The sequence below is a fragment of the Coregonus lavaretus genome (assembly GCF_964263955.1).
Source record: "Coregonus lavaretus genome assembly, chromosome: 36".
Lineage (NCBI taxonomy): Eukaryota > Metazoa > Chordata > Actinopteri > Salmoniformes > Salmonidae > Coregonus > Coregonus lavaretus.
In genome coordinates this window covers 28,213,691-28,232,440 of record NC_140023.1, presented here as the reverse complement: position 1 = coordinate 28,232,440, position 18,750 = coordinate 28,213,691, and the positions used below count along the sequence as shown (strand labels likewise).

The window sequence follows — 18,750 nt, the reverse complement described above, 5'->3', positions numbered from 1 at the left end:
CCTTTTACTGAGGAGTGGCTTCCGTCTGGCCACTCTACCATAAAGGCCTGATTGGTGGAGTGCTGCAAAGATGGTTGTCTTTCGTGAAGGTTCTCCCATCTCCACAAAGGAACTCTGGAGCTCTGTCAGAGTGACCATCGGGTTCTTTGTCACCTCCCTGACCAAGGCCCTTCTCCCCCGATTGCTCAGTTTGGCCAGGCAGCCAGCTCCAAAAAGAGGCTTGGTGGTTCCAAACCTCTTCCATTTAAGAATGATGGAGGTCACTGTGTTCTTAGGGACCTTTTTTTTTTAACCCTTCCCCAGATCTTTGCCTCAACACAATCCTTTCTCAGAGCTCTGCGGACAATTCCTTCGACCTCATGGCTTGGTTTTTGCTCTGCCATGCACTGTCAACTGTGGGACCTTATATAGACAGGTGTGTGCCTTTCCAAATCATGTCCAATCATTTGAATTTACCACATGTGGACTCCAAATCAAGTTGTAGAAACATCAAGGATGATCAATGGAAACAGGACGCACCTGAGCTCAATTTCGAGTCTCATAGCAAAGGGTCTGAATACTTATGTAAATAAAAAATCTGTTTTTTTTATTTTTAATACATTTGCAAACATTTCTAAAAACCTGTTTTCATTTTGTCATTATGGGGTATTGTGCGTAGATTGATGAGGGAAAAAAATAATTTAATCAATTTTAGAATAAGGCTGTAACGTGACAAAATGTGTCAAAAGTGAAGGAGTCTGAATAATTTCCGAATGCACTGTATGCGTCTGTTGGTCACAGATACCTTTAAGAAAAGGTAGGGGCGTGGATCAGAAAACCTATCAGTATCTGGTGTGACCACCATTTGCCTCATGCAGCGCGACATCTCCTTCGCATAGAGTTGATCAGGCTGTTGATTGTGGTCTATGGAATGTTATCCCACTCCTCTTCACTGGCTGTGCGAAGGTGCTGGATATTGGTGGGAACTGGAACACGCTGTCCTACACGTTGATCCAGAGCATTCCAAACATGCTCAATGGGTGAGATGTCTGGTGAGTATGCAGGCCATGTAAGAATTGGGATATTTTCAGCTTCCAGGAATTGTATACAGATCCATGCAACATGGGGCCGTGCACTATCATGCTGAAACATGAGGTGATGGCAGCGGATGAATGGCACGACAAATGGGCCTCAGGATCTCGTCACGGTATCTCTGTGCATTCAAATTGCCATCAATAAAATGCAATTGTGTTCGTTGTTCGTAGCTTATGCCTGCTCATACCATAACCCCACCGCCACCATGGGGCACTCTGTTCACAATGTTGACATCAGCAACGCCATACACGTTGTCCGCCATCTGCCTGGCACAGTTGAAACTGGGATTCATCCACGAAGAGCATGGTTCTCCAGCGTGCCAGTGGTCATCGAAGGTGAGCGTTTGCCCGCTGAAGTCGGTTACGATACTGAACTGCAGTCAGGTCAAGACCCTGGTGAGGACAACGAGCACACAGATGAACTTCCCTGAGACGGTTTCTGACAGTTTGTGCAGAAATTCTTAGGTTGTGGAAACCCACAGTTTCATCAGCTGTCCAGGTGGCTGCTCTCAGATGATCCCGCAAGTGAAGAAGCCGGAGGTGGGGTCCTGGGCAGGCGTGGTTACACGTGGTCTGTGGTTGTGAGGCCGGTTAGACTTACTGCCAAATTCTCTAAAACGACGTTGGATGCGGCTTATGGTAGAGAAATGAACATTAAATTATCTGGGATGAAAACTTTTTTGCTTACTACATGATTCCATGTGTTATTTCATAGTTGATGTCATCACTATTATTCTACAGTGTAGAAAATAGTAAAAATAAAGAAAAACCCTGGAATGAGTAGGTGTGTCCAAACTTTTGACTGGTACTGTAGTAAAATACAGTTTACCGCCCAGCCCTACCTCATAATACGAAGTAAAACGTCCAGGTTTCAAACAATTAAGTATGTTTTCAAAATGCTTACTGCCTCCAATTGCAAGGTGGTGGGTGACTCGTTGAAAGCCTGCCTACCGTATTGCCTATGCACTCGATTGGCGAATGGTTGACCTACTTCAATTAGGAGTTAAGAAATACAATTTGTAGCAATTTAAAGCTGGGATCCTCCTCTTGTTACCCGTGGCCATCCAAACTGTTTTTAAAGTTGTGATTGCATTTAGAATTGTTGCACAATGACTGGGCTTTCACTCCAGCAGCATCCAGCTGTTCGAGTAGCTGCAGCTCTCGCTGTCCAACAGGTGATATTATTCCGCTTATAGCCTACTAGACTCTGTAGCATATGCTCTGCGCTTGTGATAAATAAGATACATGACGACTAACAAAAATACACACGAGCCAATTTAATTCCACTAAATTATGCAAATTAACCTATCGACCGATCAATGGGAACGCATACGCTCACACACCCATGGGAATGCATGCGCTCACACACAAAGGAATGCACGCACACTCCTCTGCCTGCCAAGACCAACGTGACTACTTGCGCCACACTCTATTAGTATGTTAGACACTGGAAACAGCCTAAGCAACTGTCTGTGTGTGTTTGAGAAAATGCAGCCTTGTGATTCTCTTTCTCTCCGCTTGCAGGCTACCATACACACTGGAGACAAATACTTCAACTCTTCTGAATGGTTTCTAGAGGAGTTTCTCTCCATCTCAAGATCTGCTAGTTGTACATATTAGCCTGTTGTTTACTTAGCCAGATCAGTAAGTAGAGGTGAGGCTCGCCTAAACGGAGCCAGGCTCATCTTGGAAGAGCTAAATAGCTTAGGAGAGGATTACTATAGACAAGGCAGTGGGGTTAGAAGTGTGGGGTGAGGTAGACACAGTTTAAAGAAGTCTAACAACTCAGAGGAGAGCAGAGAACTGAACAGTCAGCAGAGCGGGACATAGATAGGACAGAGAGAGAGAGAGGGGAGTGTGTGTGTATAAGTGTGTGTGAGTGAGAGCGAGAGAGAGTACTTTCAAGTACCCCACTCGGCAGTTATCCGCAGTGAACCCTCTCTTTCTCTCCCTCTCCCCCTTGTCCTCCTCTCCACTCTCCACTCTCTCCCTCCCAGCCGTGGCGTCTGCTGGTCGGCCCAGCTATTATCACTGATATCATTTTTCTGGTAATATTAACAGAGTCTGCATCCCAAATGGCACCCTTTTCCCTACGTAGGGCTCTGGTCAAAAGTAGTGCATTATGTAGGGAACAGGGTGCCATTTGGGATGCAACCCTGAGTCCTCCATAATGACAGTGTCTGTGACCACAGTGGAGCCAGCACACAAACTGACCTGGGGTCAGGGAACGCACTGTGTCTGGAGCCAACCCAGAGTTTTCAACATAATGCACAATCAGACTCGGATGAGTTCGTTTCGACTCACACACAGGTTCATCTGAGCAGACACGCATTCCAAAACAGCTTGTAAATACAATCAAAACGTTATTGTCCAATGTCAATTGGAAATGTGCCTTTTTTGTTATACCCAAACCCAACCAGTTGTAGCGGTTAAGTGCCTTGCACACAGGCACAACGGCAGTAAATGATAGCTGAGATTTTGATGACAGAAACCCTCCAGTTGCCGGCTCACTGCAGCCACATTTTCCCAGAGGATTGGAAGCAGCAACCCTCCTACTGGCCCAATTCTGTAACCTTGAGGCTACTGTCGACCACATGAATGACTGATATAGGTCAGTGTGCTGGGTGCCGTAGGGTAGTGTTCATAGTGTACTGTAGGGTGTCGTGTTGTTTTCAGTACCTGCGTCTGGGTCCTGGTTGAAGCGTGCGTAGCGAGTCTGCTCCAGGCTGGGGATGCAGCGTTCTATGGGCACAAAGACATATGTCTCTGGGCACAGGAGTTCTGAAGGCTGGTACTGCCCCTAGAGAGAGCAACAGAGGGAGAGGTTGTTATTTTACCATACATAACATAATATTGCGGCAAATTTAGGGGGTGGTCCCGACCGGTACTCAAACCCTGGTCCAGAAAATGTCAGCCTTAGCCGTTACGCCAATTGATCCAAACAAACATAATATTGCGGCAAATTCGGGGGGTGGTCCCAACCGGGACTGGAACCCGGGTGCAGCAAATATCTACCCAACACCTTACTTAATATGTTACTACAAGAGATCTGAACATCTTGACGAGGTTGCCACAATATTTTGAGTGTTAGACATACTTTATAAACTGAGCTAGACAGAGATCATGGGGAAAGACCAATGTAGAGGAAAAGGCTGCAGAGAAAGAAATAGGGAAAAGGGGGAAAGAGGAGAGTGCAGCAGATCCTTGGTCTTTTGGCCTGTTATCAGAGGCCTCTAGTCGATCACATGGCTCCAAAACAAACACACAGATTACACTGAACAAGCAGGCGCCTCCAACAGGCACTGTCACACACGGTCACATTATACACACACATGCACAAATACATGCTCAAACCAAAAACACACGCATATACTGATAAACACACAAACAAGAGATTATGCAATAAAAAAGCAGGCGCCTCCATGATGCCTTCAGCACCATCTCAAAACACGGACGCACACACGTTCACACACACACGTGAGGTCACAGTCTCCATTTGGTGGCTAATGAATACAACCCTGGACACGTAACACACACACACACACGATGGGGACAAACAGGATCGCCATGGCCAGCTGCAGGGGATGTGTTAGTGAGATGACTTAGCCTGGTGCCAACAGATGCATAGAGGGGTAGTGGAGTTGCACTGGACACCCGCTACACACCCACTGACCTTCTCTGACTGTCAACAGTCACAGACATTCATACACTTCACCACAACTACTCTATGGGTTCCCTCATCATCGATGAGCAAAAGCACACCTCCACATGTTTCTCTCACATGTACACACACAGGTGCGCACACACCCACACACACCTTCACCCCAACACTGGACCTCTTGAAAACAACCGTGGGTACGGATGAGTGAAGGGACACAAGGAGGGAGGTGTAGATGGAGTGAGTAAGCCACGGTTACACTCTGTAGCACCAGCATACTTCCTAAGCAGAGAGAGAGTGAAGCAACTTGTAAGGACAGGCCTCTCTGTACTCTCCTATACCGTGACAAGAAACAGGCACAGGATGACTTCGAATTTATGTAGGGCAATATAAAAGTCCATGTCTGTGTCCCAAATGGCACCATATGTTTCCTATATAGTGGACTATATAGGGAATAGGAAAGCACCCCATACTAGATTATTATAGGCCTATTTCTATGTCCCGGTCTAAACCTTAGCCCAGAATAGCATATCTGTGCCTTTAAAGATTTGTGCAGTGAAAAAATAAGTTGAAAGACAGAGGGCCTATATAACCAGAAATAAGACAGGAGGGTCATGGCCCAGTCAGAGAACTCAGCACTTATCCAAAAAGGGAGCGGGAGAAAAGGAGGAATAGAACCCAAAATATGAGGACACAGCTATTAGTGGTCTGGAGCGAGAGAGACGGGGAGAATAAAAGAGTAAAAGGAGGGACAGAGAGGTAGTAAGAGCAGTGGCAGGCAAACAGTGGCCATGAGAGACAGAGAGAGAGAGAGAGAGAGAGAGAGAGAGAGAGAGATAGGGAGAGAGAGCCAGAGAGAGAGAGAGAGAGAGAGCCAGAGAGCGAGAGAGCAAAAGAGAGAGAGAGAGCCAGAGAGAGAGAGAGAGCCAGAGAGAGAGAGCCAGAGAGAGAGAGAGAGCGAGCGAGAGAGCAAAAGAGAGAGCGAGAGAGAGAGCGAGCGAGCGAGCGAGCGAGAGAGAGAGAGAGAGAGAGAGAGAGAGAGAGAGAGAGAGAGAGAGAGAGAGAGAGAGCAAAAGAGAGAGAGAGAGAGAGCCAGAGAGAGAGAGGGGAGTCTGGCCACTATCTGTGAGTCTGTTCCCTTTCCTTATTGGACTGGAGTGTTGGACTGAGCTCACCACCACAAGGTCTTTCTCTTCTCTTTCCTCATTATAACAGGAAAAGGGTGCCCTTTGGGAGGCATTCATCATGTTTTCTGTTGTCCTCAGTTGCCCAACTCTCCTTATCCGTCTCCTTATTTATCTAACTAACAACTGCTCATATCCACACTGACACCAATAATAGTGTGTTGAAGGAGCCTTGGGAAGGTAGAACAAAGAGCATAATTGCACATCATGGAGAGAAACGAGAGAAAATGTATCTATTCCTATAAATCAATGCTGTCTAGCAATGCTGCTAGCTCAGCAGGTTATAATCAGAGCACAGGAAGTGATAGTTCTGGATGGGAGGCCAGGTGATAAGGGGCTAGCTAGGTTGTGTTCATTCTGTACCAAACGGAAAAATACAGACCGAAACAGGGAGGGACTGCCTGGAAAATAAGCAAAAAGTTTTCCGTTGCCTGCCCAAATGAACACGACCCTGGTCTGTGGTGGAGCGGAGAGAAGGTGTAAAAGGGTCTGCCCCGTTACTGATAAAGGTCGTGTCCGGTCAAACGCCCGTTTTCAGGTCTACCGCTCACTTACCACTGATTGCGAGAGAAACGCCCTATAATTGTTTTGTTTTTTCTACCCCTCTCCTCAGTTGCTCCCCTGTCCTCCCTCTCAGAATGCACAAGGCTTCTTCCCAAACGGTTCCATCCATCCCCATCCCTCCCTCCCTGGCCTGCCACGCTCACTCCTTCAGACAGATATGGGGGTGATGCTGACAACTGACTGCTTCTGCATGGCCCATTAACTTCACCACAGAGAAACAAAGAAGAGAGAGATGGAAAGAATGTGTGTGTGTTGAGAGAGCGAGAGAGAGAAAGATATAGCAGAGGAGACGTGGACAAACTTCACAGCACTCGAGCAGCGCTGGCTGCTGTCAGGAGTGTGAGGAGAGAGGGACGGAGAGAGGAGGGATGGAGAGAGGGAAAGAGAGAGGGGTGAGAATTCGATGCAGATGAGTACAGGGACAGTATTTAACGTCACAGACATGAGCCGAAGTGAGCTGATGGAAGTGATGAAGATCTCACAGTGCCAGCATGAAGGGGCCCTACCCCTACCCTAACAAGGAGAGAGAGAGAGCGAGCGAGAAAGTGTGTGTGTGAAGTGAAACACTATGGGACCACTTCCAACTCCAGGCTCTTTGGGTTTGTTGTAGATAATCGTATTAGTCTGTGCATAGGTTTGTGACGGTCTTGGAATTACCCGTTCAGCGGGAGATCAAAAAAGGTCACAATTCTGTTTGTACACTTGTTTACATGGATATGCTTCTTAATAAAACCTATTTGAAACAAGCCATTACACTTCATTATTATCATGGCACTTCATTATTATTATTCAAGTTATTACTTATAAACATTAACCAACAAATTAAGAAATGCCAGGTTGGAGAGGATCTATCGCATTTTCGTATTGACAGGTGAAGAATCCAGATGTGGAGGTCTTGGGCTGGCGTGGTTGCGGTTATATTTTTGTTCTGTGTATTATAATTTGAATGGATGTAAAAAAAAAAAAAAAAAAACAACTTTGTTGACTTACTGCAGTGTTTCCCAACCCTGGTCCTCGAGTACCCCGAACAGTACACATTTGTATTGTAACCCTGGACAGGCACACCTGATTCAACTAGTCAACTAATCATCAAGCCCTCAATGAGTTGAATGAGGTGTTTTTGTCCAGGGCTACAACTAAAATGTGTACTGTTGTGGGTACGAGGATCAGAGTTGGGAAACACTGACTTACTGTGTGAGGTGAAGAAACAATGACTGAGAAGCCCAGCTTATTAGTGGTGGTGAGTTAAGACAATCAGAAATCTGACATCCCCAAATGTAGCAGGTTGTGAACTCTGCAAACAACGTTTCCACTCAGGGAACGAGAATGGTAAATGACTAATTAATACATGCATTAACAGTAAATTGCCTTTTTTTACAAGCGGTAGGCTACCACATGGGCATTCATAGAAGTGCACTACTATTCTACTTTGCGGGGATAGGAGGGCGGCAAAATGTTTTGTCTCGCCTAAGGCGGCATATCGGCCACGACCGAGCCTGATCAGCGTCGATTAGTCTATAAATTAAGAAAATATTCTGTATCAAATTATATCATGCCAGGTTGGACAGGATTGGTGCATTGTCCATTTGACAAACATTAGCGCATTGTAGGCCTCAGAGCCAGAACAACCTTGTTGACTGCTGTTGAATAATGAATGGTCAGACACATCCAACCTTTTTTAAAAGAAACCCATTTATTTATTTACTAGCAAGCAATGAAAATGTGCATTGTATAAAAGAAAGTCAACACAAACTATTTATTTAACTGAAGTGCCATAGCCTATACTGCTCTACACCCCCACGCATCTAGCAGATCAGCTGCTCGACCATCAAAGGACAGTTAGAAAGAGGAGGAGATATAGAAAGTTGAATACACATACTAAGTTAGCAAAACAATTGCTTATAATCATTAGTAAACACTCCCACTATTAGGTCAACTTTATCTACATGAAAATAACGTTTTTTGTTTTTTTTATCCAAAATGAATGTAGGCCTATTTCAACGGTTTTGACAGTAATTTTATTTCCATGACGGTCTTCATCCATAACCGTCAGTTACACCGTTATTCAATTACCATCGTAGCCCTATCTGTGGAGCTAAAACATACAGTACTAAGTATTGCTCCGAAGAGCAAAGACATTTGTTAGTAATCTATTCCCTTACAATGCTGGACTGACTGGCTCCACCAATGAGTACAAAACTGTCTGGATCACTAATGTCATTCTGGCGCTATGAATAGGTCTTTACTAATGAGTATATTGGAGTGTATTGCAAAAACATTCAAATAGACAGTCAAGGAACGTAAGCAAAATGAGTTTGGGCATGTAAACAATTGAAAACTACAATTACACACTATCGCTCTTACAAACACAGACATGGACTTAGGTTACACTCGTATAAACAGACAAACCTGGCAGCCGCCAGCTATGTCTGCTCTTGAGCACTCAAAGTAAGACTGACCCTAGTACAGGGTGGTGTTCATTAGGCACCAAACGGAAGACAACAGACTGAAGGAATATGGCACCGATAGACATGGTCGCCCTGTTCATGGCTTCTAAGCAACTTTGCAGTATTGTTTTATTTCTCACCTTATTAGCTCAGAACGTCCTTCGCATTATTACATACAGCCGGAAATAACTTTTGTATGTTAGAGCGGCGGTAATGCACCGGCATTTCGACCAGAAATATGACTTTCCTGCATTGGATCCTTTGTTCGTACCCCCCAAGGCAATTCCACTTACCCCAGAGACTGCTGCAAGACGCCGCCGGCCAAGAAGAGGTATTCGGAGTGGACTCTTAGTCCAACTCAGGAGGCGTGCATACCACCCACCGCTTCAGAGTATATATTACTTGCTAATGAGCAGTCCCTGGACAATAAAGTAGACGAGCTCAGGGCGAGGATCTCCTTCCAGAGAGACACCAGGGTCTGTAACATCCTCTATTTCACAGAATCATGGCTCTCTCCGGATATACTGTCACTGTCCATACTGCCAGCTGGATTCTCAGTACATTGCGCATACAGGAATAAAGAACTCTCCGTGAAAAAGAATGGCGGAGGTGTATGTTTCATGATTAACTACTCATGGTGTGATTGTGGTAATGTACAGGAACTCAAGTCCTTTTGTTCATCCGACCTAGAATACCTCACACTCAAATGCCGACCGCATTACCTCCCGAGAGAATTTGGTCATTGTCACAGCCGTGCATATTCCCCCTCAAGCCAATACCACGACTACACTGGACGTTGTGGAAACTGGAAACTGCATATCCTGAGGCTGCATTTATTGTAGCTGGGGACTAAATCTGAGGAAAATGCTACCGAAGTTCTATCAACATCGCCTGTGCCACTCGTGCTTCAAAAACTCTCGACCATTGCTACTCTACCTTCCGGGATAGCTACAAGGCCCTCCTCCCTTTGGCGAAATCAGACCACGCCTCCATCCTGCTCCTCCCTTCCTATAGGCAGAAACTCAAAACAGGAAGTACCTGTGGTAAGGACTGGTCAACGCTGGTCTGACCAATCGGAATCTTCAAGATTGTTTTGATCACGCAGAAGTGTATAGGGGATGTTGTTCCCACTCTATTTATTACTTTGTGTATGTCCATTACATGAATCCAAATAAAAATCCACTTAAATTACAGGTTGTAATGCAACAAAATAGGAAAAACGCCAAGGGGGATGAATACTTTTACAAGGCACTGTAAATCACTAACGCCCCGCAGCACTCACTTCTGTCATCATGAAGTGTTAAGGATCATATCAACTCCACCTTACCCGACACCCTAGACCCACTGCAATTTGCGTTTCACCCCAATAGACCCACGAATGACACAATCACCATCGCACTGCACACTGCCCGATCCCATCTGGACAAGAGGAATACCTATGTAAGAATGCTTTTCATTGACTACAGCTCAGCCTTCAACACCATAGTACCCTCCAAGCTCATCATTAAGCTTGCGCATTGGGTCTGAACCCCGCCCTGGGCAACTGGGTCCTGGACTTCCTGACGGGCCGCCCCCAGGTGGTGAAAGTAGGCAACAACAGCTCCACTACACTGGGGCCCCACAAGGGTGCGTACTCAGCCCTCTCCTGTACTCCCTGTTCACCCATGACAGCGTGGCCATGCATGTCTCCAACTCAATCATTTAGTTTTCAGATTACACAACAGTTGTAGGCCTGATTACCAACAATGACCGCCTACAGGGAGGATGTGAGGTGAGGGCCCTGGCGGAGTGGCGCCAGGAAAATAACCTCAACGTCAACAAAACAAAGGCGCTGATCATGGATTTCAGGAGACAGCAGAGGGAGCACGGCCCCATCCCCATCGAAGGGGCTGCAGTGGAGAAGGTGAAAAGCTTCAAGTTCCTCGGTGTACACATCACTGACAATCTGAAATGGTCCACCCACACAGACAGTGTGGTGAAGAAGGCAACAGCGCCTCTTCAACTTCAGGAGGCTGAAGAAATTCAGATTGGCCCATAAGACCCTCACAAACATTTACAGATGCACCATTGCGAGCATCCTGTCAGGCTGTATCATCGCCTGGTACGGCAACTGGACCGTCCACAAGCGCAAGTCTCTCCAGAGGGTGGTGCGGTCTGCCCAACGCATCACCGGGGGCACACTTGCCTGCCCTCCAGGACATCTACAGCACCCGGTGTCACAGGAAGGCCAAGAAGATCATCAAGGACCTCAGCTACCTGAGCCACGGCCTGTTCACCCCGCTACCATCCAGAAGGCGAGGTCAGTACAGGTGCATCAAAGCTGGGACCGAGAGACTGAAAAACAGCTTCTATCTCAAGGCCATCGGACTGTTAAATAGTCACCACTAACCAGACCCTGCCCAGTACCCTGCCCTGAACTTTAGTCACTGTCACTAGCCGGCTACCACCCGGTTACTCTACCATGCACCTTAGAGGCTGCTGCCCTATGTACATAGACATGTAACACTGGTCACTTTAAATAATATTTACATACTGTTTTACCCACTTCATATGTATATACTGTATTCTAGTCAAGGCCTATCCTAATTAAGTATTGCTGTACACATACTATTCTTTAGACTATACTACATATTCTATCCATATCCATATTGTCTATACATCCCATCCACACACACAGTCAAAAGTTTGGAAATACCTACTCATTCCAGGGTTTTTCTTTATTTTTACTATTTTCTACATTGTAGAATAATAGTGAAGACATCAAAACTATGAAATAACACATATGGAATAATTGTTTAACAAAAATATTTTAAATTCAAATAGCCACCCTTTGCCTTGATGACAGCTTTGCACACTCTTGACAGAGCTTGAGAAGATATGCAGAGAAGAATGGGAGAAACTCCCCAAATACGGGTGTGCCAAGCTTGTAGCGTCATACCCAAGAAGACTCAAGGCTGTAATCACTGCCAAAGGTGCTTCAACAAAGTACTAAGTAAAGGATCTGAATACTTTCATATTTCAGTTTTTTCTTTTTTCTTTTGTCTCTGTCTCTGTCTCTGTCTCTCTCTCTCTGGACTCCAACATTGCGCTTCCTAATATTTATATATTTCTTAATTCCATATTTTTACTTTTTAGATGTGTGTGTTTTGTTGTGTATTGTTAGATATTACTGCACTGTTGGTGCACAGTTGGAGCGAGGAACACAAGCATCTCGCAACACCTGCAATAACATCTGCTAAATATGTGTATGTGACCAATTAAAAATAAAATACAACTTCATTTGTTTTGAATCAAGGAGGGACTACCGGAACTTACCCAATAAGAAACACTAGTTTTCCATTGCGAAGTGTGTTGCTACATTGTGCCCAAATGAACACAACCTAGGTCTGTCTGAACTGACACTGGACACAAAGAGGGTTTAGTGTGACCCAAACCCAGGCCAGCTCTGACCCAGGGTCACATTCACCTAGCCAATTTGATGTGTGTGTGTGTGTGTGTGTGTGTGTCCCTCCCAATTATCACACACACACACACACACACACACACACACACACACACACACACAGTTCACAATGATCTCCACTCTGTCTTAAACATACACACATTCACATTCTCCACAGACAGACAGGACTGGGGGGTCCCTGCCAGGCATTGCTGAATGACACATGTAAACAGACTGGGTCACACTAACACACACACCTACACAAACAGTGTTCAGGCTGAGAATGGTGAAGGCTGTTGGAGACTTAAAGAGGGGTAAGGCACCAATGAAAGACGCATGTAAACAAACTAAACGCCAAGTCGTTTTGTCTCTCACATGGTACGCACAAACACAGAAACACACACACACACACACACAGACCCTCACCCACCTCCCAGGGTTCGCCCCACCCCTCCCGCCGCTGCCCGGCTCTGCGTCAGTGCTCCATGGATGACAGGTTAATGGCGAGAAAATATTTTTCCAGGATCTTATTTCGATAGAGCCCGACAGACCTAAGGCAGCGAGCAGCTTTACAGGCATCAAGACTCACAGGACCCTTTTATCTCCCCATCACATCTCCAGGTCTTTATGGGCAGGGAGGTGGCACAGACAGCTACAGACATACAGGACCAGCCCCAGCCACAGCCCCAGCCCATCTGTGGGAGTAAGACTATGTTATCCGTAAAGCCACAGATATACGGCGCCAACCCCAGCCACCGACATACAGTCCCAGCCTTCTCTATATTGGCCAAGGTCTTTAATGGGCAGGAAAACAGTACAGACACAAACGTATACTGCCCCAGTCCCAGCCACTGACACACCTGAGCCCCCAGCCTGCTCTACGTGAGTGAGTATGACTAGCCTTTATGTTATGGCCCCAACTCTTTCTGCCAGTAGTGCTGATTGGTTTTCTGGAATCCCCCTTCTCTCCCTAAAAAAGCCTTGCTTGTCTCAGAGAATTCAGACCAAGTGTTTTTTTTTTTAAATAAACCAGTCTGCGTTAATGGCAAGGCAAACACCTCTGGCTGGCAGCTCCTCATCCTGACACCACGTCCAAACTCATGTCAGGCACACTGGACCCACTCCAATTTGCCTACTGCTCCAACAGATCCACGGAAGATGCCATTTCCATCGCTATTCACATGACCGTAACACATCTGGACAAGAGGAACACCTATGTGAGAATGCTGTTCATTGACTACAGTTCAGCATTCAATACTATTGTTCCCTTCAAGCTCAACACAACGCTCAGAGCCCTGGGTCTGGACACCACCCTCTGCAACAATCCTTGACTTCCTGACAGGCAAACCACAGGCTGTGAGGATAGGCAACAAACCCTCCCCACACTGACTCAACACAGGGGTCCCCCAGGGGTGTGTCCTAAGTTCTCTGCTGAACTCCCTGTTCACCCACGACACAAACTCCATCAAGTTTTCTGACGACACCTCTGTTGTAGGCCTGATAACCAACAACGACGAGTTAGCCTACAGGGAGGAGGTAAGTGAACTGGCATTATGGTGTCATGACAATAACTTCTCCCTCAAATGCCAGCAAAACAAAGGAGTTGATTGTTGACTTCAGGAAGCAGAGGAGGAAACATGCCCCAATCCACATCAACGGGACTGCAGTAGAAAGTCAAAAGTTTTACGTTCCTCAGCGTCCACATCACCGAGGACTTGTCATGGACCGAGAACACCACCCTTTTGTCAAGAGGGCGCAACAGCGTCTTTACTTCCTAAGGCGGCTGAAGAAATTTGGCATGCCGCCTCAGATCCTCTCCAAATACTACCGCTGCACCATCGAGAGCGTCCTGATCCGGTTGCATCACGGCCTGGTACGGGAATTGCTCCGTCCATGACCGCAAGGCCCTCCAGCAGGTGGGAGAAGACAGCCCTGTACATCCACTGAGCCTGTGCTCCCACCCATCCAGGACAACTTGAGGAAGGCACGCAGCATAATCAAAGGACCCCACACACGAGCTGTTCTATCCCTTACCGTCAGTATCGGAGCATGAGGTCTGATAGAAACTGTCTCTGAGCTGGTTAGTATCTACAAGCCATAAGACTGCTGAACACTTGGACTGGACTGACCACCTGCTCTGATTCTCCGCACCTTAGAGCGTACACAAAAACACACACATACAATATATACAAAAGTATGTGGACACCCCTTCAAATTAGTGCATTCGGCTATTTCAGCGACGATGACAGGTGTATAAAATCAAGCACACAGCCATGCAATCTCCATAGACAAACATTGGCAGTAGAATGGCCTTACTGAAGAGCTCAGTGACTTTCAACTGTGACTTTCAAGCCCTGCTAGAGCTTTTCCCGGTCAACTATAAGTGCCGTTATTGTGAACTGGAAATGTCTAGGAGCAACAACGGCTCAGCCGCAAAGTGGTAGGCAACACAAGTTCACAGAACGGGACCGCCGAGTGCTGAAACGCAAAAATTGTCTGTCCTCGGTTGCAAAACTCATTACAGAGTTCCAAACTGCCTCTGGAAGCAACGTCAGCACAAGAACTGGTCGTCAGGAGCTTAATGAAATGGGTTTCCATGGCCAAGCAGCCGCACACAAGCCTAAGATCACCATGCGCAATGCCAAGTGTCGGCTGGAGTGGCGTAAAGATCGCCACCATTGGACTCTGGAAACACGTTCTCTGGAGTGATGAATCACGCTTCACCATCTGGCAGTCCGACGGACAAATCTGGGTTTGGCGGATGCCAGGAGAACGCTACCTGACCGAATGCATAGTTCCAACTGTAAAGTTTGGTAGAGGAAGTATAATGGTCTGGGGCTGTTTTTCATGATTCGGGCTAGGCCCCTTAGTTCCAGTGAAGGGAAATCTTAACGCTACAGCATACAATGACATTCTAGACAATTCTGTACTTGCAACTTTGTGGCAAAAGTTTGGAGAAGGCCCTTTCCTGTTTCAGCATGACAATGTCCCCATGCACAAAGCGAGGTCCATACAGAAATGGTTGGTCGAGATCAGTGTGGAAGAACTTGACTGGCCTGCACAGAGCCCTGACCTCAACCCCATCGAACACCTTTGGGATTAATTGGAACGCCAGCATGCTTCACTGTAGGGAGGGTGCCAGGTTTCCTCCAGACGTGACGCTTGGCATTCAGGCCAAAGAGTTCAATCTTGGCTTCATCAGACTAGAGAATCTCACTGTCAGAGTCTTTAGGTGCCTTTTGGCAAACTCCAAGCGGGCTGTCATGTGCCTTTTACTGAGGAATGGCTTCCGTCTGGCCACTCTACCATAAAGGCCTGATTGATGGAATGCTGCAGAGATGGTTGTCCTTCTGGAAGGTTCTCCCATCTCCACAGAGGAACTCTGGGGCCCTGTCAGAGTGACCCTCGGATTCTTGGTCACCTCCCTGACCAAGGCCCTTCTCCCCCGATTGCTCAGTTTGGCCAGCGGCCAGCTCTAGGAAGAGTCTTGGTGGTTCCAAACTTCTTCCATTTAAGAATGATGGAGGCCACTGTGTTCTTGGGAACCTTCAATGCTGCAGAAATGTTTTGGTACCCTTCCCCAGATCTGTGCCTCGACACAATCCTGTCTTGGCGCTCTATGGACAATTCCTTCGACCTCATGGCTTGGTTTTTGCTCTGACATGCACTGTGAACTTTGGGACCTTATATAGACAGATGTGTGCCTTTCCAAATCATGTTGTAGAAACATCACAAGGATGATCAATGGAAACAGGATTCACCTGAGCTCAATTTCAAGTCTCATAGCAAAGGGTCTGAATACTTATGTAAATAAGGTATTTCTGTTGCAAACATTTCAAAAAAACTGTTTTCGCTTTGTCATTATGGGGGGTTGTGTGTATATTGCTGAGGATTTTTATTTATTTAATCCATTTTAGAATAAGGCTGTACCTTAACAAAATGTGGAAAAAGTCAAGGGGTCTGAATACTTTCTGAAGGCACTGTATACCATGCGTATCCCATACATACAACTAATACAAATTGAACTCTCTCTTCCTTTTAACCCCGCGACCCACACACCCCTTCTGTCTCTCTCTATCTCGCCTCCCTCCATCCCCCCTCATCCACGCCCAGTAAGACTCAAGAGCCAATTGTCTGACCCGACCACGTGAACCCTAACACCTGACCCGTCAACCCTGTCAGCGGCTGGGAGAATGAATTAGCCCCAGACCGCGGCACCACACCATGGCTGTTAATGATTTGTTAAAAACGCAAGCAGGGCAAAATAATATAATTAACAAAACAGGGGATGATGGTATAAAAGCGAGAAAGAAATAATAGAAAAACGTTATACAAATGTTTCTACTGTGAGGCACACTGTTGGTGGTCTCCCATCGAGCTTAAATCAAACAACACTTAACTGCCAGAAAGAAAGGCTCCAATTTAGGGGAGAGAGGGAAGGGAGAGGGGTGAAGGGGGTAGTGTTTAGCTTATAAACTTCACAGAGAGGGTGAAAATGGGTCTGGGGCTGGTTTGATCTCGTTTTGATGGGCACAGGTTCTCTGACAGGGGCGTCTGAAAGAGAGGAGGGGGTTAGGGGGGTATGCCACTCGGCCAGCAGCACAGTATACCGCACAGCATAACAATCAGTCTAACCAGTCCAGAAATAAGCCAACTAAGGCAGAGTAGAGAGAGTGGGGAGAGAGGGCATTAGGGAGAGAATAAAATATCTGAGTAAGAAAGAACAGTTAGCCCTCTCAATAGGTAGCCCAGTCGTCAACACACAACAGAACAATATAGCCAAGCACTGACCCAACAAGACAAGAACAGTGAGAGAGAGAGAGAGGAGAGACAAATACGAGAGAGGGAGACACGGAGTTGTGAAATAAAAGCAAAGATAAAGACAGAAAGAGAGAGAAATAGAGGGGAGTGAGGGAGTTGGGAGTTTCAATGTTTAAAAAAAGAGAGAAAGAAAAGACAAATAGCCCTCCAGTCTCAACATGTAGCACAGATGTCACTGCATTCATTTGACGCCACATGCATTTGACCTGCCATGACACACACACTAAAGAAAACAGATCCTAGGCAAATAGTACGCACTATAAAAATATATCACTCCGCTGCGCAATAGAGAAAGAATAACATGACGCACCAAACACAACAGTGTGGTAAAGGGTTATTAGGGCCCTATAAAATCTGTTTAATTTTTTTTGCCTGATTCCAGTTTGGAATTTCATTTTTTAAAATTTAGATTTAGTGTAGTTATCCTTTAATTCCAGTGTTCACAAAGCCAGAGGCTGTTGTTTAGCTGTGTTTTTGTAGAGCACATGTGACGGTAGAGTTTGCAAAACAAATACCCACTGGATTGATGCAAATAATCATGATATCATTCTGCCAGGTAAGCATAGGCTACTTTGTAGTTAACATGTAATAAAAATAAATAAATAAACAATTATCTACCAGAAGACTTTTCATTAGCATCATCGCTAACGGCTACACAAAGTGGTAGACGCGCGCACCACACACACACAGACGGGGAATTCTCGTTGCCTCTTCAGAAAGTTGCAGGAAATACGAACCACTGATGCATTCTGTTCATATCTTATGATAAACTTGGGCAAATTAATCGATTTTCAAATACATTTAGATAATTCCCTACTAAGTTCAATCAAATGTTTTAGATGGTTGAATTGAATTCCGTTTTAATGTCTGGATTCCGTGATTCCGTCCATATCGAGATTTTATAGGGCTATAGTTTATCTCTCCCTAAAATAATAAAATTAATTTAATAGCTTCTTTCCCCCCCTCTTTCCCTTCCTCCCCCCCTCCATCCTTCTTTAATCCAAACCTGCATGGTGGCTGCTTTCTTTGCACAGTTGGTCAGAGTAGAAAGAACGAAAGGAGGGAGAAAAAGAAAGGACTTGTTACTGTTCCCAGACCTGTTGAGCTGATGAGGCATAAGCACATAGTGCTGCTACATAATATCTACAGTTGTTTATGGTAAATAGCATAGAGCTAGCATAGAGCTCAGTTGATAGAGCAAGGCTCTTGCAATGCCAGGATAGTGGGTTTGATCCCCGGGGCCACTTATACATGCAAAATGTATGCACGCATGACTGTAGGTCACTTCGGATAAAAGTGTCTGCTAAAAGGCATATATAGCTACAGAGTGGGACACGTACACTTTATACAGCAGGTCTGGGATCAGGTAACCTTCTGTTTATGGTAAATAGATGCTATAGAGTTGAATACATCCTCTTTATACAGCAGGTCTGGAATCAGACAAGTTCCTGAGCGCTAGAATACAACATGGATGGTAATGTAGATGGCTACATAGTAGGGCAAGTTAATGCTAGCAAGAAACTTAGTCCTGAAAAGCAACACAGGCTACAAGCCATTTGGA

The 18,750-nt window shown here is 45.9% G+C and overlaps 1 protein-coding gene across 2 annotated transcripts in view; it reads right to left on the bottom strand.

Moving 5' to 3' along the window:
• LOC311110979 (arginyl-tRNA--protein transferase 1-like) overlaps positions 1-18,750 on the bottom strand; it is a 183,068-nt gene that overhangs the window by 23,372 nt on the left and 140,946 nt on the right. For both annotated transcript variants that reach the window (XM_084153638.1, XM_084153637.1), the window contains exon 11: positions 3,753-3,873. In XM_084153638.1, coding sequence (XP_084009764.1) covers positions 3,753-3,873 — 121 coding nt within the window. The remainder of the gene's footprint in view (positions 1-3,752; positions 3,874-18,750) is intronic.